This window comes from Rhizopus delemar, genomic scaffold (assembly GCF_000149305.1).
Source record: "Rhizopus delemar RA 99-880 supercont3.10 genomic scaffold, whole genome shotgun sequence".
NCBI classification, from domain to species: Eukaryota; Fungi; Mucoromycota; class Mucoromycetes; order Mucorales; family Rhizopodaceae; genus Rhizopus; species Rhizopus delemar.
Window position 1 is genome coordinate 1,075,158 of NW_027137836.1, and position 22,925 is coordinate 1,098,082.

Consider the following 22,925-nt stretch of genomic DNA (forward strand, 5'->3'; position numbering starts at 1 on the left):
TTGCATCTAATACAAGTCTTTTTGAAAGATACTCGTTATCTGAAATCAAATGTTTATTTGTCTGAAATTATTTTTACTTTATTCGAACTGATTACCACCTATTTCTTCTTGTCTACTTTATATACATTTATTTTGCTAGTGATTCAAATTCAAATTTAGTTGCGCGTAAACCAACACCTGCTGGAGCATTCATTGTCAAATACTTTAACCATCGGTCCACAACTTCAGGATGAGCATCCTTAATCTGAAGCAAACGTTTGTGTGTCTTTCGTTCAAAGTTTTCTTGTGATTTTTTGTGAACAAAGGGTGATTTGATCACTGTCCAACGTGACGTCTGAGTAGGTAAAGGTATTGTGCCTGAACAAGGCATACCCAGATGATAAGCCGCACGACGAGCAAAGTCAGCATAGAAATCGAGTTGTTGAGGAAGGTAGCCTCTGAATTGAAGGTTGCATACAGGAATATCGTGTGTGGGTGAAACTCGTTTGGGAACTAGAATAAAATGTCAATACAAATTCTTTCTTTTCATAAAGACAGTCTACCTTCAAAGACTTGACTCAATTCTTGTGGTTCGGTGGCCTTGGGTAATTCCAGAATCTTGCTCGTTTCAGTTGCTTCTGTTGTCTTTGTACTATAATCAATTGAGTTTATAGATTCTTATTTTTATTATAAAAACCTACGTATATGGACGTGCAAGGTTGAATAACTTAGAAAAGGGTCTAGAGTGACGAATCTAGCAAGTTGAAATTAGTCTAAAGGAATCAAAGAGAAAATGGCGATGCTTTGAATTACTGCAAACATGGTTTCTTGAGCACACAGGGGTGTGGATAAAAGAGCAAAAAGGTAAAGAATTGAAAAAGCCACTGTAAATTTACCATAAATGACAATTTCAAGTCACACAATCACCATGGTTTTAAAAAAAGAGAGAAAAGAAAAGATGAGAGAGAGAGAGAGAGCAAGGTGTATTGATAAAGGCGAAAATGAGTATAAGGTAGGTCTGTTGAGATGATGAGTGAGAGATGTGTGATTATGGTTTTTTAAATCATGTAAAATAAGAAAAGAGATAGGAAAGGATTATCGTCCAATGAAATACCTTGAATAATCGTCATTCAGCTTGAATTAGTAATGGTGAAAGTATGCAAGACATTGAAATAATTACAATTTCTTTTCTTTTCTTTTTCTTATACTTTTTTTTTATTTTTTACCTATAATTTAATGAATAATAAAAATAGATATTCAATAGAAGAGGAGGAAGTATATTCATTAAGAGGTTTATATTTCAATTGTTGATAAAAAAGCATATAGTTTCTGATATTTGAGATATTTTAGAGCCTAGCAATGATCGTCCAAAACTACCTCTTCAAGAAAATAAATTTTATCAGCACTTTACTGTGAGATGGATAAACATAGGATGAAAAGGTTTTAATGATTTGTTTTAGCTACGAGCTGTTATCTGTGGATTATTGATTGGTACTTTAATGTGCTTTTCAAACATGTATTTTGGACTACAAACTGGTTGGATATCCATGATGTCACTTCAATCTTCATTGTTGGGATTTGCATTATTTAAACCCTTTCAAAATATATTAAAGCATAAATTTGGACCTGTCGAAAATGTTGTATTACAAACAACAGCTGTTGCTACTGCCACCATGCCTTTGGCTGCAGGTTAGATAAAAATAGGATTCAACAAAAAAAGAGGGGTACCTGATTCTCGATCCTATAGGATTTGTGGGCGTGATACCAGCGATGGAACTCATGACAAAAGACGATAATCCACATGGTGGCGCAGTGATACTTGGTGGCAAACAATTGATTCTTTGGTCCTTGGCAGTTGCCTTTTTTGGTGTGTTTTTCGCCATCCCGTTAAGAAAGCAGACAATCATTCGAGAAAGATTGAGGTTTCCTTCTGGAACAGCAACAGCACAAATGATCAGTTTATTACACGAAAAACCGGATCCGACAACGTCAAGCTTACGACGAAGACTCGGAACATCATCCCCTGTGTCAAGGGAAAGACAGAGATTGTTGGAAGAAGAAGACAGGTCTTCGTATGATTCGACTTCTTCACAAAGCGCTCCCAAGGAAGATTTCGAACAAGTTTGGACATTGAAATTACGCGGTCTGATCGTCTCCTTCTCTCTGTCCTCGATCTATACCTTGCTTACCTATTTTTTCCCTGTCGTCAATGCCTTACCGATCTTTAACTGGCTTACTTTTAATCTAATCGATTTTCGTGCGTGGGAATGGTATTTTACACCCAGCTTTAGTTATATCGGACAAGGTATCATCATGGGCCTTCCAACCACCCTTTCTATGCTCTCTGGTTGTATTGTTGGATGGGGCATACTCTCTCCTTTGGCTCACTTTGCTGGATGGGCTCCTGGCCCTGTGGATGATTGGAAAACAGGGTCAAAAGGTTGGATTCTGTGGATATCACTGGGCGTTATGATTGCAGAATCTTGCGTTTCTCTTCTTGTTGTGCTTACAAGAACGATAATCAAGATCTATCACCACAGGCTGGATGAGCAACATGAATTGGCAATAGGAGAAGAGGAGACATTAGAAGAAGAAGAACAAGATGCGCCTTCTGATCAGCAAGTGTCTGTTGTTGTGACCGTGCTTGGTTTGATCGTGTCTGCTTTATTATGTATTTATTTGGTAGATTATGTATTTGGTCCGGATGTATTACCAAAGAAGATGACACTACTTGCGATTGTTGTTGCCATGTTTTTGAGTATCTTAGGTGTCCGTGCTCTTGGTGAAACAGATTTAAATCCTGTCAGTGGCATTGGTAAAATCAGTCAAGTGTTTTTTGCGGGTATGATGCCTGGAAGCATTTTAGCCAATCTGATTGCTGGAGGTATAGCTGAAGCAGGTGCACAACAAGCAGGTAAGTTAGGATGATGGTGATGCATGTTTCACTCAATTCATTTTACTTAGGTGATTTGATGCAAGATTTGAAAACAGGGCAATTACTGGGTGCTTCACCCAAGGCACAATTTTATGGACAAATGATTGGTTCATTAGCAAGTGCATTTATTGCTTCAGGTTTTAATTATTTAAATATCAAAGCATACTTGTATTCACTCTTTTTTTTTTTTTTTTTAAAAAAAAAACAGGTGCTTATTTACTTTATCGATCTGTTTATTCTATTCCTGGGCCTGAATTCTCCGTGCCAACAGCACAAGTTTGGTTAGATATGTCTAGACTTGTGAATGGCCATCCACTTCCACCGCATGTATCTGAGTTTGTTTATGGGTTTGCCATTTTATTTGCTATATTTGTGCTCTTTAAGGAACTTTATCCAAACAAGACACGTTTTATTCCACAAGGTATAGCATTTGCCATCGGCATGTATAATCCTCCAAATTTTACGTTGGCTCGTGTGATTGGTGGATTGATTGTGTATTTTTGGAACAAAGCTTGTAAAGAATCCGACAAGAATCTGTCTTGGATCGAACCCTATCGATCTGTGGCTGGCCAAGTGTTTATTATTGTTGTAGCAAGTGGTTTTGTATTAGGAGAAGGTACCTTTGCTATCGTGAACATGACTATGCGAGCTCTTAATGTGCCACACTTTTAAATACCCACCATAATAAAGCGGTATCTAAATATCTCTCTTTCTCATCCCCCACCTTAGACTATGGTCTGTCTTTTATGCAATTATGTGTGTATTACGCTTAATGTATTGGATGGAGTATTGAAAAAGATGAATAGAAAATACTAAAGAAAATCATTTTATCCAATTCTCTGAACGATTGGTCGAAAAGACAGATTTAGAAAGTAATTTCAAGTCTTTAATTGAAGCAAACAATAAAAATTGTATAATTATTCCTAAATACAACTCAACGCTTTGTCTTTTTTTTATTTCACCCCGACAAAACCTAAATAACAAATAACGACGAATAGGAGCTAATCAACACACTTTTTGTAAAATTAGCAGGCTACTGCTGCTTTTACTCGCTGTGAGCATGGTCGCGATCTCATTCGTATCAACAGTTTTCGCCCCTCCCCTTTGAACCCCTTGAACCCAAGATGATAAACTTCAAGGCGTACAGAGCCATCCTTCTTTTGGGTAAAGAACGTTTTGCCAACGTTGACATCTGTACACATGATAGTCATCCTGTCTCTCGACTGTGCACTATCCGATGAGCTCTTGCCAAGACGATCGTTGCCTGTTAAACACAGGTGGATGAAGCTGCCAAGAAGGAAACCAAAGAAATCCTTGTTCAATAGGTTCGTACCTGATTTTGCTGATCCTCATCGTTGTGAACCCAAGCAGCTCGCTGGTCCCGGTGCCCGTGCTCACGACTAAAAAGCTTGCCATTATCAAAAGAGAGAGAGAGAGAGAGAAAAGAGGAGAGGTGACATGTTATTCATCCAACTTTTTTTTTTTCTTCTTCTCCCTTTTTCTCCTTGATAATAAAAGAAGACCCTTTTTTAATAATAAAAAATAGCGTGCGTGCTTTTATGTGTATAAATGTGTACGTTTGTGTGTGTGTGTGTGTGTGGGATAAGTTGGCAGGTAACGTGTGCCTTGTGTATTGATGTAACCTGTAATAAACATTTTAAACATTATTTTTATTTGAAATCATAAAGAAAAAAGGGGGGGGGAGGGGATCATAGATCACTGCTAACACTCCTCTCATTTTATCTTTATCTCGTCTCATCTTTTCTCCTTTTGTTTTCCTTTTTATTAAAAAGTGTGGTACACCAGAAACATGTGTCAACTATTCTCTCAAGGGAACGCGTCTAATCTTGTTGTTATTATTGTTCAAAAAAGGATAATTATCAGTAATATAACAAGTATTAACCAATCAATATTCTATATTCATTACCATCTATGGAATATAGCTTTTGTATTACGCAGTTCAATCTTCTTTTTCACTTGATGTCCTCTCATGTTACTATCCTTTGCTCTATTTTTACTTGCTCCTGCGGACATTGTGACGTAAAGGAGGTAAAAAAATTGCCTTTCTTGGAATCTCCGATTATAACTTGTAATCAAAAAGGAATCGAGGGTTTTTCACTTCTTTTTCTTTTTTTTCTTTTTCTTTTCTTTTTTTGACAACTTATATAAAAAAAAATCAAATAACAATGTCTACTGTATGTGGGAAATATTTTATTAGATTTAGTTTATACTTTTTAACAGCTCATCTCGAAACTTTTTTTTCTTCTTTATTTCATAGGAGCGTGAAAATAATGTTTATATGGCCAAGCTTGCTGAACAAGCTGAACGCTACGATGGTAATAGATGATGAATAGAAATAGAAAAAAAAAAAAAGACTAAAATTATAATAGAAATGGTTACTTTTACCAAGGATGTTGCAAAGGTAAAGTATATGAATGGGGAGGAAGAGAGTAGAATGGGGGACACAACGTGATTTTTAATGACCCGATTCTTATTTATATTTTCATATTCAGATGGGTGTTGATTTAACTGTCGAAGAACGTAACTTGCTGTCTGTTGCCTATAAGAATGTGATTGGTGCTCGTCGTGCTTCTTGGAGAATTGTTTCTTCTATTGAACAAAAGGAAGAAAGCAAGGGTAATAGCACTCAAGTTGAAAAGATCAAGGCTTATCGTCAAAAGATTGAAACCGAACTTCAGGATGTCTGTAAGGACATTTTGGCCGTTTTATCCGAAAACTTGATCCCCAATGCTCAAGGTGGTGAATCAAAGGTGTTTTATTACAAGATGTAAGTTAAATAAAGAAAAAAAAAAGAGACTTGTGATAACAAATAGAATATAGGATGGGTGATTACCACCGTTATCTCGCTGAATTCCTTACGGGTGAAGCTCGTAAAGTGTCTGCTACTCAAGCTCACGAAGCTTACAAGTCTGCTACAGAGGTTGCACAAACCGAATTGGCCCCTACCCACCCTATTCGCTTAGGTTTAGCCTTGAACTTTTCCGTCTTTTATTATGAAATCCTCAACTCTCCTGATCGTGCCTGTCACTTGGCTAAACAAGCCTTTGATGATGCGATTGCTGAATTAGATACTCTTTCTGAAGAATCTTACAAGGACTCTACTCTTATTATGCAATTACTAAGAGACAACCTTACTTTGTGGACGTCTGATTTACAAGAAGGTAATTTATAGATTATATGAGTATGAGTGAATAGATGACTTATAAAATGAATAGAAACTGACAAGGCAGATGAAAACAAGGTTGAACCTGCTGACGAATCAAAATAAATATCTCTTCCTATCTCTCCTACTCCTTTTACTTCCTATACACACACATCTATACACGCCCCATACACAAACTCCTCTTTTTCTTTTCTTTTTTTCAATATAAACAATTCATTTTTATAAGGGATGATAATAAAAGAAAAAGAAAACATATACAAAAAGAAGAATGCTATCAATAATAACCTTGAAATGATTTTGAATGAAACAGATGATTGGTATTTGGATACAAGATATTATCTATACACGGTGGATCAAATGGTCTTGGAAGATTAATTTTTTTCCTTGAACTTTTCTCTTGTTCATCCATCATGCTACGTTTTACTATCAAATTCGTTATTAGTTTGACCCCCAAAAAAAAACATGTTTCTTATTTACAGCCATTTTGTTGAGTTTTTGCTTGGATGACACTTGCGGAGAGTAAAAGACTGTGATTCGAATAACCATGGAGATGAGGTAAGAGATCAGAAGAGATTCTGATGTTATTAAATACTGAACTGATGGAGGGTGTAGGCAGTGTATGATTGAGAACATCCATCAGCTTATAATAGCTTATGACATGTAAATAGGTCCCATTGACCAAAATACGAATCGTTTTCTTGATCAAACCGTTTTCTTTAAAGTTATAAGGCGTATTGGCCCTTGTGAGTGAACCGACCAAGGCACGCTCACGTCGATCGACCTTGGTCTCTGTTTGAATCTTTTTATGTTCTCGGTTGATGAGTTCTCTGTAAATCAAGAAATTACCCAAGATACGAGAAGGGCTCCAGAGTAATCCATCTGTCCAACGTTTGATACCTAAGAATGATATGAATACTTTCAATTTCTAGTTTAATACCGAACCCGTCTCTGTTTCATTAAATACAATGATTGTTCCTGATTTGATCACACCACGTTCATTATCAAACAGTCTTCTGGTCACTGTTGGTAATAGACCATTTCTACAAGCTTCAATGAGCAATAAAGTATCCGTCGTATTTTCTAAATAGCCATGAAATGTTTCTATAAATGGCATGTTGATGCAGTAAAACAAGAAATTGAGAAAAAACAAAAAAAAGAGAAAGGAGCAGTCAATTTATATTGTCATCACTACCTCATATATAAAAAAAAAATACCCTTTTTTATAATAAATCTTTATTCTTTTGTCTATTTTCTTCTTATTCTTGATGAATTACTATGATGTTTGTTGGTGATCTGACGGGATCGATGGAGTACAAAGTTTTTATTTTATGCATAAAAGCAATACAAGCAAAACACAGATTCTATTCCTATTCTTTTACAAGTCAATAAATAAAACGAAACATACTTTTTCTTTTTCTTTCTCTTTTTTTTTTTTTTGCTTTTTGATCGTTTTTAAACATTCTGCCTTCATTTCAAGAATGGTTTCACAAGAAAAGGTACGGGAACGGAAGTAAACAGGATGACACGATTTGATTTAGTAAAAACAACATGACATACCCGAGGGTTTCACAATCATCGCACATCAAAAAAAAAAGACAGAGAATGAGTGCTATCAAGAAATGCCTCAAAAGATATCAAAGAGTCATGCTTAAAAGAGAGGTAAAGCACGACAAGCAGAGAATTTGGAAAGAGAAGAGAGCAGTGAGATGCAAAGACGACCATTCAGGACATGAGTCAAAAAGTATTTTCATTGCAAAATAAAACATCTTACAATCCCTTCACAATAACAATCACGATGAAATTTGTTTCACGGCAGAATCAATTTAAAAAAAAAAAGAGCGATAGAATAATGGTAACAGTGATGAAGGAATACAAAAGAAAGCAAAACACACTGGTTTATTTGTTTTCAGGGGAGGAACCAACGTTTAGAATTCAAAATGAGTTTTCTCCCCCTTCCTCATGATTTATATGTCCATACTATTTTCACTTGATCACTTTAGAATCACAATCCTCCTTTCCAATGAATCAAATAGACCTTTCCCAATTTTTTTATTGCCATCTTTTAATGATAAGCAAATGTGTCACCCTTGAGCAAATCAAAATAAATAATTGGAAATTGACTATAAACAAACAAAAAAAGAGGACCTCACTCAACACACGTATTCATGATGCGGTAACTCTCCTTTTGATCATATGGTAATCCAATAACAGACGAAAAGGGCAAATTACTAAAGAAAGCAATCTCAGTCATCGGTCCTTCTTTTCTGCATAATCTTCTTTAGCAATAAACCTTTTCGATCATGCAGCACATACAACGTAATACAACTCATTTTGACTATAAAAGAGAATGATTGCCCAAAAATAAGAAATCAATTGTTTACATTACAAATTATTTTTCGTATCACCCTTTTTCAATACTATCCATTCAAGCACTCACATCTTTTGAGGGAAGGAGGGGGAAGTGATCAAGGTTGGGTTGAATTCTATTTATTAAGTCGTCTTCTTGTTATGATTAACATAACCAATACCCATACATGTCATCAGAATTGTGTCATTAGATGTATCTGGTTGAATCTTGAAAGAAACTCCAAAGAAAGATTTGATGTCTCGTAAATATTGTATAGTAAACGCAGAAAGGTCACCAATCCTAATCTTACTGACATCTTCAGGTGCTAAAATCATCAATAATATATTTAACCATTGACTTGTTGTATCCACACATCCTCCTTTACGAATTTCGCTCAATAATAACTTTGCGGCCATCAAACCCACATCCTCTGGTGTCTGCCCTGGTTCTGCTGCTTTTTCTGCCGAAAGTAATACGTCTGTATTTGATTCAGCTACTAAAGATAATGCGAATCCCGGTGATCTATGATACCTTAGTTTACAATCGTTTACTTTACATCATTCTACCTACTTTCCACTTTCTGCTCCTTTGTATACATCTGTGTAAATATAAATATCGGGAATATATCTATTTAATAGTGAACGTGCAGATTCTACTAGACGATTGGCTGTTTGAGGAGATACTCTGGTACAATAAGCAATACCACGCACTCGTTTAATACGTCCTTCTTCTGTAAACTGAACTGGCTTTAATTGACGGATGGGTACACAAGAAAATACGACTTCTCCACCACCTAAAGGAGGCGCACCTCTCTTTGTAATCTACATATTTCACATAAGCACTCTTTTCTTTTCTATCAGCATTCTCTCTCTACCTTTAATTCCAAATTCTGGTCAACTCCATATCTTTTTAACTGCGGTAATAAGACTGTACGAATGATATCAACCTAAAAACAACATGAATAAACACCTTTTTTTTTTTTTAAAAAAAATCTTATTTGTCTTACTGATGGATCAACATGATCAGTTGTTATTCCTTCCAATATTAATACAAAGGGCTTCTTTGAAAATGGTGCAAGTGCAATCATTGGTTCTAGGTAATAGCTGATACTTCTATCTGTTCCACAATCATGTTGAATACGTCCACCTTCAATCGCACCTGGTCTATACAAAACAGAAGTACCTAAAAAAAAACATCAATTTTTTTTTTTGTACATTTTTATTTTCTAACCTGTGTAGCTAATCTCTATAACTGAACCATTGGTCACTTTTTCTAATAAATTAAGAAACTTTATTTCAAATTCTAAATAAAAAGTCAGTTTACCAACATGTTTTTTATGCTACAGTAAAAAGCTACCTCTTAAACCAGGATTTTCATCATCAGATCTAATCTTTTCAATACGTACAGGTTTTCCACTTAAAGTTGCAAGTATCAATCTTTGTCTAAGATAATTATAGCCTTCAAACTTTAATATGTTGCTCATTATATTCAATGTTTTGAACAAAAAAAAAAAAAAAAAAAAAAAAGAGAGAAAAGAGTCTGTTCTGAACGAGGACTGCTTCCAAGACCTTAGTGGCTTAGTACTTTATGCATCATGAATCCTATTGATTGATGTCTAAAATAACAGAACAAAAGGTAGCTGTGTGGAAAAAAAGTAATAGATTGGAATGAATTGAACTTGCAGTTATAATATGCTCAAAATCTTTTATAAATCATAACCTACTGGTCTGCATTTGGATTACATGACTTAGATTCGTGCTATTTGAACATCAAGTGCGGATTCCACTATTTTAGTGATAGGTTGGTCCAATGCTACCGTGGTATTGAAAAGATGTCTATGACACATATATCAAAATGACATTTTTAACTGATGGCATAGATATGATCCCTTGACCACCTTCATACCTGATATGCGCTATAAAATATTGTGATAAAATCTTTAGCAAGAAGACAACAATTCTCTTCTAAACATTAATAGCTTGGATATTCAATCAAGACTACTAAGCAACTGGCTGAATCATGGAGAATCTCTGAAAAGATGGTCGTATGATAATGCCTTTAGCAATGGATTGGCGCCGTTTATGATCAGGACGATCAATGTTTGTGCAACGGACGCTCTTTTTATAAGAATGTGCCTTCCTTTAGCGATTTCAATTCTCCTTTGCTAACCCTTTAATGTCTAAAATAGGTTTAAATTTTAAAGCAAAGATGATTAAGAAAATCATGAATAATAAAGAGGGAAAGATAAAATAAAAGTGGACAATGCCAAGATGGCTGTTCACCTCAAATATTAGCAGACAAAAATATTATTTGAAGATTAGGTTTAAATAGATTATGCATAGAGGAATTGAAGAAATAAAAAAAGCCTTAGTATAAAAGGTGTACTAGATTTATTTTACTCTATTAAATAAAAATGTGAAGTTTAGAAAAAAAAAGTAAAATCGTTTGCTTTTTAGTCTTCAATTGCCTAGTAAATTAAAGTATGATATGAAAAGAAGTGATTATTGAGATGTATTGGTTATCTTGAATTGATAGGAATAGGTTTTTGGATAAAAAGAGAATGGTGCTTTTATTAAAATGATCTTTTAAAATGCAGCGAGTGTCCCTACTTTTTCGTTTTGTGGTGATCTGAGTTCATAATACCTGATGAGTTTTCAACAACAAAATTTTCTAGCTTTTACTGCTTGTTTTCATCTCCTGCTTCATACAATATAAAATGACGATTGGCGTCCCCATCAAACTCCTTCACGAAGCACAAGGTCACATTATTTCTTTAGAATTAAAAACTGGTCAACTCTATCGTGGGAAATTATTAGAAGGTAAGAAGGTAGCAGTCAATCAAATAAACGTGTTTCCTAATTTCCATTTTTCCTGCAAAAAAAAAGCCGAAGATAATATGAATATTCAATTAAAAGACATTACTGTAACTGCACGCGACGGAAGAGTATCACAGTTAGACCAAGTTTATATTCGAGGATCTCATGTACGATTTTTCATTGTACCAGACATGTTAAAGAACGCACCCATGTTTAAAGGTGCTGGTCCAGGAGGTTTGAAGGGAAGAGGTATTGGCTTAGGTAGAGGAAGAGCTACTGTTGCGCGTGCCCAACAAGGTAAGGGATATTAAAGAAATTCTCAGCTGTCTTTTCTGAACTGTCACTATTTTTTAGCAAGAGGTAGAGGTATGCGTGGTACATTCAGAGGACGTGGTGGTCCACCTAGATATTAGTTACAACCATACAGTTCATGTATAAAAGGAATAAAAAAAAAAGATTGTATTTATGTACAAAGAAATCATGTGCTTGTCGATTTGGCACATACACACAAAAAGACGGAGAAAAGCACGTACAAGAAGATGATACAAAGTCAAAATGCTGATTGTTCACAATACCAGATAAAGAGATGAAAATCACATACGTTTACGAATTTTAAGTGCTAATAAATCAACATATACAGGCTAATAATGAGAATAAGGCAACAAGTATCAAATAGACATTCATTTTAAAAAGAAAGCTAGAAATCGCACAGAACTTGAGCTTCAAACGGACCAACTCTTTTCTTTATCTGCTATTCATGCATTGTTTTTTTAGTACAGTTTATAAAAAGATGATTTTGTTAGTCATTCATTTTACTGTAAATCACTTTATTTTTTTTTTCAACCGAGAAATCAGCGTTACTTTTAAGCTTATCCAGACAAAAATTAGAAGCAAATTTAAAATCTTTTTATTTTATTTTCGTACAAAACTAATAATTATTGACCTTCTCCGTGATGAATAAACTCGAGTGCAGTTTCTTTAGTAATCGAGTGAATACGAGATACTTTGCCCTGGAAGCCAACACCATAGAATTTTTCTGCAGTAGCCAGTAGCTCAGGTGAAAATGTAGTTGTAATAAATTGTCCAGTTTCACTCATTTTACGGATCATATCTAATGATTCAATTAGTTATACAATTTCTTAAGAAATAATCGCCTTCCTTACCTGCAATGACAGCTCTGTATTGTGCATCCATGTTGGCATCAATTTCATCAAATAAATAGAAAGGGGCAGGGTCACACTTTTGAATAGCAAATATCAGCGCTAATGCAACAAGTGACTTCTGACCACCAGACAGTTGTTGAATAAATATGCCATCGCCAGTCTTGCTGTTGAAGGATACCTAGAACAAACAAATTCAATCAGTACCGCAAACATGCTTTTTAAACTCATTTACATTGATCGAGACACCACTGAAACTATCAACAGAACTGGTATTACCATCCATATCGACATCTTGTTGTAACTATAATAATAAAAAATTTGTTTTTTAATTTGCCTGATAGCAATTGAATATTTTCTTACGTTAGATTTCATGATAAGTTTACCATGACCAGAAGGTACGAGCGATTCGAAAATTTGAGCAAAGTTCTCTGCAACATTGTCAAAGGTACGTTGGATAGCTTCATTCTTACGATGATCCAATGATGCGATCAATTCTCTAATAGATTCTCCTGACTTGTCCAAATCTTGTTTACGTGATATCAATTTGTTTCTTTGTCTGGTAAATGCTACATATTGATCAAATGCCCTTTTGTTGATGTGGCTGTAATTCTTTAATCGCTCATTGATCTTGTGCAAATGTTTCAGCAGTCTGTCAATCTTAAAGTTGCTGTATTTTTGGAAGTTTTCTGTTGGTAAGAAGCCAAGCTCACGAATATTATCATTACATCCTTCCTTTTTCTCCATAAGCAAGGATTTTTTCAAGAAAATTCTTTCCAAATCTTTTTCAATATCACTCATATAGTTTGTATACTTAGCAAGTTCACTCTAGTAAAACATAGTTAAACATCAAATCATAGAATAAAAGGTTAAATGTACTTACTGATGTGTTTTCAATCATTTCTGTGATTTTCAAGTCATCTTGTAAGAGCTGCTCAACTTCTGAATCCAAGTCTACGAAAGAAGCTATTTATATCTTTTCTTTTTGTTTTTATAAACGAAAAAGTCTAACCTTCAATTTGCTTAGTTAGTTTGCCAAGTTTCTTTATCACTAATTTCAGCTCGTTTCTTCTTCTATTTAATTCATCCAGACTGCCTTCAACAACCACTCTTTCCTTTTTACTCAACAGACCCTCTTTACGCAATGCGTCTGCATTTAAACTCTCCTTTACAGTATCCATACGACCTTCGAGCTTTTGTGCTTATACATGAGAAATTGTACCAAATAAAATATCAAAAAGTAATTTTACCTCTGTTCTTTGATTAACTGTTTCCATTAATCTCTTGCGGACTTCTTCCATCTTAACTGTGTTGTTATCTAAGATTCCTCTTTCTTCAGCAGATAATAGTGTTGACAAATCAGTGGTAATTTCGTTTTGATAACTAATCAATTGCTTTTCCAACAACTGACCATGGATTTGCATATTTTCAATATTTCTTGTCTATAAAGCTGGTTTTAATACACTTTTTTTTGTCTTTTAGTCTTCATCTTTTTTTAAAAAAAACCTTAGTAGCAATTCTAATCTTTAGCAGCTCTTCATCTTTCCTTAAGCGGCTTTCCAGGTTCTGAGATTGATCTGAGAACTGTGCCTTTTTCTTTCTCAATTCTAAAGCATGCAAATCACTAACAATACGAGTAATCTTTTGATCAGCCTGAATAAGTTGCTCCTTAATTTCTTGAATACGGCTCTTTTCATTTTCATTACGAGCTTGCAATTCCTTTAATCGTTTAGCTGCATCCAATCGAGAACGTCTGCTATCGACATAACCACCAGATAAAGCACCACGGCTATCCACGCGACTACCATCCAAAGTGACTGCGATGAGATGATGAGATTTTGCATAACTGGTAGCTACTTCAAGGCTAGGGCAAACAATTGTATTAGCGAATATTTGTTCGAATGCATGTTGATACTGTTCGTCATATTGAAGCTTGCTGATAATAGGAATAGCATCCGAGCTGTTTGGGTATTCTACCCTTCTGGGTTTTACGCGATTCAAAGGAATAAACGTAACTCTACCCGCCTTTTCTTTGTTCATTAATTCGAAGAGCTTTGTTGCTGTTTCATCTGTATCGACAATGACATTAAATAAACTAAAGAGCACTTCAATTAAAGAGGAATGTGAGCACATTTTTTATAAGCCATTACCTTGCACCAGCAGTTGCATCAATAGCGGTGGTAAATCGTGGATCGCAGTTAAATAGTTCAAAAACAGGACCGTGAACCCCTTGAATGTTGTGCAGCTGAGCAATACGGGTTATAGAAGATAAGCCAATGCTCGTGTTCTAGTAGTATTTAATTTTAATTTTCATAAAAAGCAAATAATAATATTTTTATAAAAAAAACTTACTCGATCGATCGTATTCGACAAAATTCTCTCAGCTTTACGAATCTCATCACTGTGGTTACGAAGCAAATTATCTAATTTAGCTTCTTCACGCCAAAGATCCTTTCTCTGTTCTGTAGCTTCATCTCTTTCTGCTTTTAATTTAAATTCTTCATTCTCCAATTCCTGTCGAAGTTGGTATCTTGCTTTAGTCTTTTCCTTTAATTCTTCAATAGTCTGAGTCTTGAAAAGTAATTCTTCTTCCTCAGCTTTTTTTTCTTGAATCAAGCTATTCAATTGGTTTTGTCTGATGGTCAAATTTTCAGTAATATCCTGAATTTGAGAGTTCAGCCAGTTGTCTCTGTCTTGTTTGTTAGCAAATTTTGTTAATCGAGCCTGTTTTAAACGAAGATGTTCTTGCTCTGCTTCAAGCGTTCTCAGTCTAAAAAACAGGTTAGAAAAAAGAAAGAGGAAAAGGCATAATGCTTACTCTTGTTTCAATTGTTTGGCTATCTCGGTCAATTGCGTATACTGAGGAGCCATGGTACCAATTTCATGTTGTTTTTGAGATATAGAGTTTTCCACTTCCCCAAGTTTGGTAGCAATATCAGCCTATTAAAAAAATGTACTTAATAAATTTATAACCTACGAAAAGTATGATGATTAGTCTACCTTATACTCTTCATCTGATATTTGTGAGTCTTGTAATTCATCAATCAACAGTTCAAGACGCGCTCTCTGTTTCATCAATTCATTACGCTCATCCAATAATTCTTTCTTTTCTTTGTCGTGAAGTTCAATCGTTTGCTTAGCGTCACGTAATTGATTCTCATAATCCCTTAACTTTGTTTCCAACTTGAAATGGTGTTCTTCAATTTGTTCATTTTTACGTGTCACCTTTCTTCGATCTTCTTCAAGTTCTTCTAGCTTATGAGTTGCACTTTTTAATTCATTATCATAAATGGTGTACTCAATCAAACGACGATCGTCATCCAACTCTTGGAATTTTGCGAGATCAGCCTTTTGGTCTTCAAGCTCATTTAACTTGTCATTGATGTAGTTTAATACTTCCTCAATTTTCGCACGCTTGGCGTCTACATATTTTTGTAAGTTATTCATTACTTTCTTATTGTTTTCTTGTTTTCTTTACTTGTCTCTTGCATTAGCTTGTTACTTTCATCACGCTTCTCTTCATAGATACGTGTGCCTGCAACTTCTTTCAAAAGTTTCAATCGTTCTTCGTCTTTTGCGGTTGCTAATGAGTTGACCTATTCAAATAAAGAATTTAGCTTCAAAAAGACTTGTATTCGTACATTCTACTTACTTTTCCTTGAGCCACAATATAATAAGGATTAGAAGGAGAAAATCCTGCACTTTCCAAAAGATTTCTTACGCCTGCCTTTCTATTTAGATAATTAATGGGGTTAAATTAATGCAATTGTCAATCATAGTTTGCTTGTTTGCTTACGAAGTCTTCTTTCCATTAAGTGAGTATTCATCCAATGATAAACTAATGCTTCTGCGTAAAGCAACTTCGCTTTTTCCAATCTAACAAAAAAAAATGAGCTCTTTGCTGATGAATCATACTATGTCTACACTTTACTGGAAATCGATTGTCAGTGTTATCAAAAATAATTTCAACAAAAGCAGAAATAGTAACAGGACCAACGCTTTCCTATATATTGTACATGTTTTTATCTTAGAAAATAAGATAACAATAATTCTTTTTCTAATTACATGAAGCAAGTTTCGTCTTTCTTCTTTACTCAAGCTATGATAGGCATCACCCAATACAAAACGAATGGCTATAGAATAGTATGAAATAACTGTCATATTTACTTTATTTATTTTCTTTATTACCTGAAAAGAAGTTACTTTTTCCTGAGCCGTTTATACCAACTAACCAAATAATTAGTTCAGGCATTATGATAATAAAGCATATTTCTTATTTTTTTTTTTTTTTACCAATCACGTTGCTTTTAGGACTGAATGGCTCAATCGCAGTTTGGTCTTTATAAGACTTGAATCCTTGAATAATAATCTGTAATAAATTAATCAATATTTTTTTCTTTGTCGGCATTGCTGCATCGTTTTACCTGTTTAATGTGCATTAAACGAGTACTTTAGAAAAAAGAAAAAAAAAAAGGGGGACACGCGACGTAACGCGAATGGTCGCGTAAAGTCACTTATTGACCGGAGTTTAGATGGCAAACACAGAGCAAGCTTTTCTTTAAATGCTAAGGTTGACGACAGGAAGATAGAAGACGTGGTAATAAGTACTCTGAACTACACCTTTCTTTTCATTTTTTTTTTGAATATATTTCAACAGATTATTAGCATATTGAATTATTTTGTTCGTAGTTCTTTTATTTAGCTGAGTGTGCACTGTAATCTAAATGGGCTCATTTCTCAAAGGTATTGAAGGGGTGGCTAATAAAGCCTGAGTATGATCAATAAGGATTTAGTTGCAAAATGCTCTAACTTTCACTTTTAAATCTTCTGTATAATCGAATTGAATTCGACAGGTTTTACACTTAACTGAGGACTATAAATATTCTGTAAATTTGAGTTCAGGAGAATAATCTGGTAGATATATGTGTCTGTAACTTCTGTTTATAATCTTTTTTTTTTTTTACTCTAGTCACCGGTTGTCCATTGCCCATCAATAAGAGCTAAATTCAAGCTCGATTTTCTGTTCTTTATTTACAAGGGATGCCTTTCTTTTTGGTCGAGCTTTGAAATCTAGGCTTTTTAAAGAGTTAAATGTAGTGCTTTAAGTCAATATTTGATAAATGGCCTGAAAACTGTCAGACCTCAACACTTGTCTTCAGTCATCTTAGAATGATCATTCTCTTCATAATGACTTTGCTTGCTTCGTTCAAAATAGAAGATCATCCGCTAACATTACTAGGTCTTTGGATACTTCTTTTTTTTTTTTAAAAATATTCATAGATAATAGCTCTAAAAAGAATTTAACAATCAGTAATCTCTTTTCATGACAAATTGTGTCCAAAGAGCAATTTCAAGTTGTTTTGAATATTATGGAATAGAAAAAGTCAATTTTGGTATAAAAAAAAACGCATAACCATTTTTTTTATAACCATGCTTATGTACTGATTTTTAATAGATACGGAGGTTTATATCAGTGTTCTAATCCTATGCATATTATATATACCAAAAATGAAGGCGGAATAACTTTAATTAGGATGCTCTTTTATCTGATTGAAAAACTGTTTCACTGCACTGTCCGCAATAATCTAGCAAGTCTTAGTAAGAAAATTTGGAAAATTAATACAATCTTTACACTTCGTACAGCTATTGTGGCTTTAATATTACATGGGTCTTTGTACATTATCAAATTTGTCATTAATAATAATAAAAATTAAGAAGAACACTGAAACTGTTTTCTAACTCACTATATTTTCATCAAGATGGTTCATTTTGAAGCAAGTCATGAACTCAGTGTAAGAAAATAAATTTAGTAAAATGATATAAATTTCTGCATAATCATGGGTATCTCTTTGGTTCATATAATAGACTTTTGAGCGCTGGTGATGACCTTTTATGCTCTGGCTATATGAAAAGGATAGTGTTATACAGCCACTTCTAAGTAACCACTCAATCAGCAGTGTGTTCGGTGATAATGATGTCTACAGCTGTCTTTTTGAGTTGTACCAAATCAATTGCATTCTTGATAAAGACTAACGTCTTCAATTCTTATCTTTTTCTCAAATAAGATAACCATCTTCTGTTGATATGTCCTTCACACTATTGTAAATATGAGGATTAGCTAAAATGAAGATGCCGGATAATGTCAAGCTGCTACGATATTCACTTGAACAAACTTACAGGAAAGTATCTAATTAACCTGTTTCGTATAGAAATCAATCGGTTTGGATATGCGACTTTGCAAAATGATTTTGTAATATGCAACAAAAGTGCGCCGTTAGTGATTATGGTTCAAAATGAAGCATAGCACAATCAACTATTCTTTCTATTTCTGCTTACAAAAGGAGATGAAAAGGTAGAGAAATTTGTAACTAAATAGAGAAAAATGCTAGAGCATTAACTAAATGAAGAAATAGTAGTGAAAGAGGATGACGAGCAGAAAAAAGAAAAAGAATGTATTGAAGCGTCAGGGAGAGATACTAGAAATGGAATAAAAAAAAGGGGGGGGGGCATTTTCTAGGTGTCAAAGAATGGAAAGTTGTCTTGTTGGATCAAAGCCTCACTTAATTATGCAGTCAATTGAAGAGCGAAAATAGAGTTAAGAGTAACTGGAACCGAGGAATATCTTAAAGCAAAAATAAGCGATTTGCTAAGCAAATCCCATACTGAAACTTCAAAAAGGCATGCAAAACTTAGTCTCTTCATGATTAAAAGGGACTTGGCTGGTACTAGAAAAAAGTAATTTACACAGTGCTTCCGACTATTGAGTCTGTATTTGTATATCATTACAGTAAGAATCAGTAACAAGAAACTGCTCTATACCATGCATTCATTGCATTCTTCCTTGACTTCTGTTACAAATAAGATAATTTACAATCAAGCAAAGCTTCTAACAAAAAAATAAATAAATTGCATCTTTATAAAAGATTTTACTTACATATTGCTTGAGTATTCAACTTGAAAACGCGCGATTTAAACAGAAATCACCGACTTGTCGAATCAATTATAACCCTCCAGGAACGTGGCCATCTGGTGTGATGTTACACTATAAACTGGCACGTATTTATTTAGTGATATAGCCTATATAGGAAGATGTTGCAGTGAAAGTAAAAGATTGAATAAGTGAGCTCAAAAATGCCTATTGATTTTAAGTATTAAAACGCGTACATTTGAAGCACTATTTTCATGCATACATAAACAAAGAATCAATTTTTTATTGATATCCCGACTTATTTAAACTCAGGTATTTTAAGAAAATTCCAAAAAGCTATTTTTTTTTCTTTCTTTCTTAATTTCGAAGTAGAATGAAGTTCGGTTCACAACTTAAAGAGGCCATTTACCCTGAATGGACACCTTACTATGTAGATTATGATGGCTTAAAGAAAAAGTTAAGGAAAGCTGAAAAGGATAGACCGTTTACTGAAAAAGATGAGACCGAGTTTGTTGAGTTGCTGGACAGTAACCTTGAAAAGGTATGGTTTAATGTGTGCAACAAAGAAAAAAAATGAAGCTAACCTTACATCATATTAAGGTCTATGCTTTTCAACAAGAAAAGATGGAAGAGATCAGAAAAAGAATCGATGAATGGGACGAAAAGATCAATACACAAATACCCAACGAAGATAGCATAACGGAAATGGCGCGTGTACAAGAAAATATCAATTGGATTGCTGACGACATTAATCGTCTTGCGCGTTATTCCCGTTTAAATTATACAGGATTCTTGAAAATCGTGAAAAAGCATGATCGTCACACTGACTATGTGCTTCGACCTATGTTTATGGTTAGATTAAACCAGTGTCCATTTTGGAACGAAGACAATGATTCACTCTTAATCAAGTTATCCGAACTATTCTCAAAGGTAAGACAAGGCGGTATGACCATGTCATTTAAACCCGCCAGTTATCTTTCGCCAGCCAACATTATGGATCAAGAGGAAGATGCTCGTCGTTTGATTGTAAAGAGATTCTTTGTGCAAACTGAAAATGTTTTGGAGTTGAAGACATATGTCCTTCGTCATTTGCCTGTTTTAGTCTATCGTGATAACTCAAAAAAGCAAGACAACATCGATCCACCGATTTCTTCTGTCTATTTTGATGATGCTGAATTGGATTCTTATAATTCTCGTGTTGAGGGGGCTGAAGGTTCTCAAATCATTCGTCTTAGATGGTATGGTAGTGCAAAGGGCAATAGTTCTATTTCATTTGAGCGAAGGACACTAATAGAAGAAAACCGTGGAGAATTAAATGATCGTTTTACAATTAAAGATAAATACATCGCTGGTTTTATCAAAGGTGACCCAACTTTTATTGAAAAGTCTGTTCGCAAAATGAAGAATAATGGAAGATCAACTGAAGACATTGAAAACCATGAAAAACTTGTGCGTGAAGTTCAAGAGGCAGTGATGAAAAAAAATATGGAACCAGGTAATCATATCAAAGAGAGCATCCATTGTTACAATTATCTAATGATATATTAGTATTGCGTACTTATTATCGTAGAACGGCTTTTCAAATTCCCGGTGATAGAAGTGTTAGAATGGCACTTGATACAGATCTATGTTTTATTAGAGAAGATTCACAATTGTTCGCGGATGATCCCACCATTCGTCGCCCAGAAAATAGTTGGCGCAGACCTGATGTTGACACTAATTTTCCATTTGATGACCTTAAGAACGAGAACGATATTAATAGATATCCTTTTGCCACTTTTGAAATTAAACTTGAATTGGGTGCCAATGAAAAGGAGCCTGAATGGATACTGGACTTGGAAGAAAGTGGAATACTTGAAGAGGCGCACGACTTTTCTAAATTTGTTCACGGTATTGCTGTCATGTTTGATACCCGCGTGCCTTTGTTACCTTATTGGCTAGCACAAATCGATAATAACCTGGAGAAATTACCTGATATGTCTTCTGACAAAGGCAAAGACAAAGCATCTTACGACATCCAAAGTCCAGAATCATCATCTGTAGTCAATGAAAGATCTTCACTGCTGAATAACAATAATAGATCACCAACATATCCCTCTTATATGGGCATCAACCAATCTCCACTTCCATCCCTTCCTGAGGAGCAGCAAAGCGAGGAAGGGTTCCCTTCAAGAATGGTAGACAATATCACCCTCTCATTCAATCGATTCTTGGCTAGGTTTAATCGTCCATCCCAGAAGCAGGATCAACCTCCAGTTATTTTACCTCCAGGTGTCAAAGTCCCTAAAAAGGTGGTGACCCCTTTACGTGTCGAGCCTAAAGTTTTCTTTGCTAATGAGCGTACTTACTTTTCGTGGATGTCCTTTGGTACTCTTCTTTCTACCTTCTCCTTGGCCTTATTTAACGCAGGAGATGCTGTAGGCAAATTAAGTGGTATTGTTTACACTCTAGTATCTGTGTCCACTTTAATGTATGGCATGGGCTTATATTATCGTCGTCGTGAACTGATTCGTAATCGTTCTGGTGGGCCTTACGATGAAGTTATGGGCCCTACCATCATCTGTTTAGCTCTCATATTTGCTGTCGGTTTAAATGCTTATCTTAAATTTACAGTCAAATCACCATCTCTGTTTTATCTTTAATTTTTTTGCTTAATATTACACACTTTTTGTATATTATATAATTGTTGCATGAAATAAAAAAAAAGAAAAGAAAGAGCATGTTTCATCCCATTTTTAATATATGTTTACTTTGCTATGGTTGTAATTAATTGAGGTAGAGTAGGTTGATGAACAAATGCCTCTGAATCTTCTTTATCATCTGTGCGAACAGTTAGCTTCCAACGATTAATGTCATATACACCAGGCAATTGGAATATAGCAAACACTTCAATATCTTTTCTTTCTTCTGGATTCAATGTTCCTGTAAATATAGTAGAACCATTCCAGTGGAAGGGGTATATATTTAAGTACGCTTTGCTATTAGTGTTTTTTTGATCCGTCTTTGACCAAGGTAGTAATTCCAATGTGTATTTACTTGTCCTGTTCCATGAACAATTCATTAAAGATAAGCTAATAGGAACCTTCAAAAGCCTAAATGCATTTTTTTTTGTATAAGTCTAGAAATCATAACTTTTTCTTTAGTATCCTTTACCCTTCTTTTTCAAAATCGTGTGATTTTTTGTCAGGTGCAGATACCAATATCTTGACTGGACTTTCATCTTTGATTGCTCTATTGCGTGTGAAACTATTAATAAGGGCTGCTCGTTCCTTGGCTGTTGCTTCAAACATCGTGCGGCTTTGCTGGTTCATAACTTCAGAGCTATTGCCTTGGAAAGGATTTTGCTGTATACCCAAATTTACACCAATGATATAATGATGTCCTTGGCGTTTCATTTGAGGTATATTCCAATATATGGTCAAATCCACGTCCCCAGAATTATACAAAGTAAATAGGTTGCTATATTTCTCTTTTGATATATTAGGAAACTGGCCTTCCAAGTTGCCTTGACGCCAATGCATACGTGAATTAAGTGAAAATGTCTTGAGTGGAGGTAGCTCGGTCGGAATATTATTT

The 22,925-nt window shown here is 34.7% G+C and overlaps 9 protein-coding genes across 9 annotated transcripts; 5 read left to right on the forward strand and 4 right to left on the reverse strand.

The window, feature by feature from the left end:
• Nucleotides 1-127: 127 nt before the first annotated feature.
• Nucleotides 128-878, reverse strand: RO3G_12368 (mitochondrial 37S ribosomal protein uS10m; the record flags this gene model as incomplete). Its single annotated transcript, XM_067666952.1, has 4 exons — nucleotides 128-492; nucleotides 543-631; nucleotides 681-733; nucleotides 876-878. 4 exons carry the CDS (start codon nucleotides 876-878, stop codon nucleotides 128-130), a joined length of 510 nt encoding a protein of 169 aa, XP_067523053.1.
• Nucleotides 879-1,493: 615 nt separating this feature from the next.
• On the forward strand, nucleotides 1,494-3,586 carry RO3G_12369 (uncharacterized protein; the record flags this gene model as incomplete). The annotated part of the gene is made up of 4 exons (XM_067666953.1): nucleotides 1,494-1,668; nucleotides 1,727-2,893; nucleotides 2,944-3,051; nucleotides 3,123-3,586. The coding sequence occupies 4 exons, from the start codon at nucleotides 1,494-1,496 to the stop codon at nucleotides 3,584-3,586; spliced, it is 1,914 nt and encodes a 637-aa protein (XP_067523054.1).
• A 452-nt stretch (nucleotides 3,587-4,038) lies between these two features.
• Nucleotides 4,039-4,318, forward strand: RO3G_12370 (uncharacterized protein; the record flags this gene model as incomplete). The annotated part of the gene is made up of 2 exons (XM_067666954.1): nucleotides 4,039-4,078; nucleotides 4,122-4,318. The coding sequence occupies 2 exons, from the start codon at nucleotides 4,039-4,041 to the stop codon at nucleotides 4,316-4,318; spliced, it is 237 nt and encodes a 78-aa protein (XP_067523055.1).
• Nucleotides 4,319-5,100: 782 nt separating this feature from the next.
• RO3G_12371 (14-3-3-like protein) lies at nucleotides 5,101-6,203 on the forward strand (the record flags this gene model as incomplete). Its single annotated transcript, XM_067666955.1, has 6 exons — nucleotides 5,101-5,109; nucleotides 5,193-5,250; nucleotides 5,305-5,336; nucleotides 5,428-5,702; nucleotides 5,756-6,096; nucleotides 6,151-6,203. The coding sequence occupies 6 exons, from the start codon at nucleotides 5,101-5,103 to the stop codon at nucleotides 6,201-6,203; spliced, it is 768 nt and encodes a 255-aa protein (XP_067523056.1).
• A 364-nt stretch (nucleotides 6,204-6,567) lies between these two features.
• Nucleotides 6,568-7,212, reverse strand: RO3G_12372 (uncharacterized protein; the record flags this gene model as incomplete). The annotated part of the gene is made up of 2 exons (XM_067666956.1): nucleotides 6,568-6,995; nucleotides 7,143-7,212. The coding sequence occupies 2 exons, from the start codon at nucleotides 7,210-7,212 to the stop codon at nucleotides 6,568-6,570; spliced, it is 498 nt and encodes a 165-aa protein (XP_067523057.1).
• A 1,376-nt stretch (nucleotides 7,213-8,588) lies between these two features.
• On the reverse strand, nucleotides 8,589-9,928 carry RO3G_12373 (RNA 3'-terminal phosphate cyclase; the record flags this gene model as incomplete). Its single annotated transcript, XM_067666957.1, has 8 exons — nucleotides 8,589-8,683; nucleotides 8,756-8,967; nucleotides 9,012-9,043; nucleotides 9,102-9,266; nucleotides 9,320-9,391; nucleotides 9,452-9,627; nucleotides 9,676-9,747; nucleotides 9,802-9,928. The coding sequence occupies 8 exons, from the start codon at nucleotides 9,926-9,928 to the stop codon at nucleotides 8,589-8,591; spliced, it is 951 nt and encodes a 316-aa protein (XP_067523058.1).
• Nucleotides 9,929-11,161: 1,233 nt separating this feature from the next.
• Nucleotides 11,162-11,674, forward strand: RO3G_12374 (uncharacterized protein; the record flags this gene model as incomplete). Its single annotated transcript, XM_067666958.1, has 3 exons — nucleotides 11,162-11,264; nucleotides 11,361-11,558; nucleotides 11,616-11,674. 3 exons carry the CDS (start codon nucleotides 11,162-11,164, stop codon nucleotides 11,672-11,674), a joined length of 360 nt encoding a protein of 119 aa, XP_067523059.1.
• A 522-nt stretch (nucleotides 11,675-12,196) lies between these two features.
• Nucleotides 12,197-16,829, reverse strand: RO3G_12375 (uncharacterized protein; the record flags this gene model as incomplete). The annotated part of the gene is made up of 19 exons (XM_067666959.1): nucleotides 12,197-12,372; nucleotides 12,425-12,602; nucleotides 12,657-12,725; nucleotides 12,785-13,249; nucleotides 13,305-13,375; nucleotides 13,563-13,614; nucleotides 13,672-13,863; nucleotides 13,928-14,381; nucleotides 14,572-14,708; nucleotides 14,774-15,191; nucleotides 15,240-15,361; nucleotides 15,422-15,843; nucleotides 15,900-16,017; nucleotides 16,074-16,152; nucleotides 16,218-16,297; nucleotides 16,353-16,424; nucleotides 16,487-16,554; nucleotides 16,610-16,648; nucleotides 16,715-16,829. 19 exons carry the CDS (start codon nucleotides 16,827-16,829, stop codon nucleotides 12,197-12,199), a joined length of 3,327 nt encoding a protein of 1,108 aa, XP_067523060.1.
• Nucleotides 16,830-19,722: 2,893 nt separating this feature from the next.
• RO3G_12376 (uncharacterized protein) lies at nucleotides 19,723-21,991 on the forward strand (the record flags this gene model as incomplete). The annotated part of the gene is made up of 3 exons (XM_067666960.1): nucleotides 19,723-19,890; nucleotides 19,950-20,844; nucleotides 20,898-21,991. The coding sequence occupies 3 exons, from the start codon at nucleotides 19,723-19,725 to the stop codon at nucleotides 21,989-21,991; spliced, it is 2,157 nt and encodes a 718-aa protein (XP_067523061.1).
• Nucleotides 21,992-22,925: the final 934 nt, after the last annotated feature.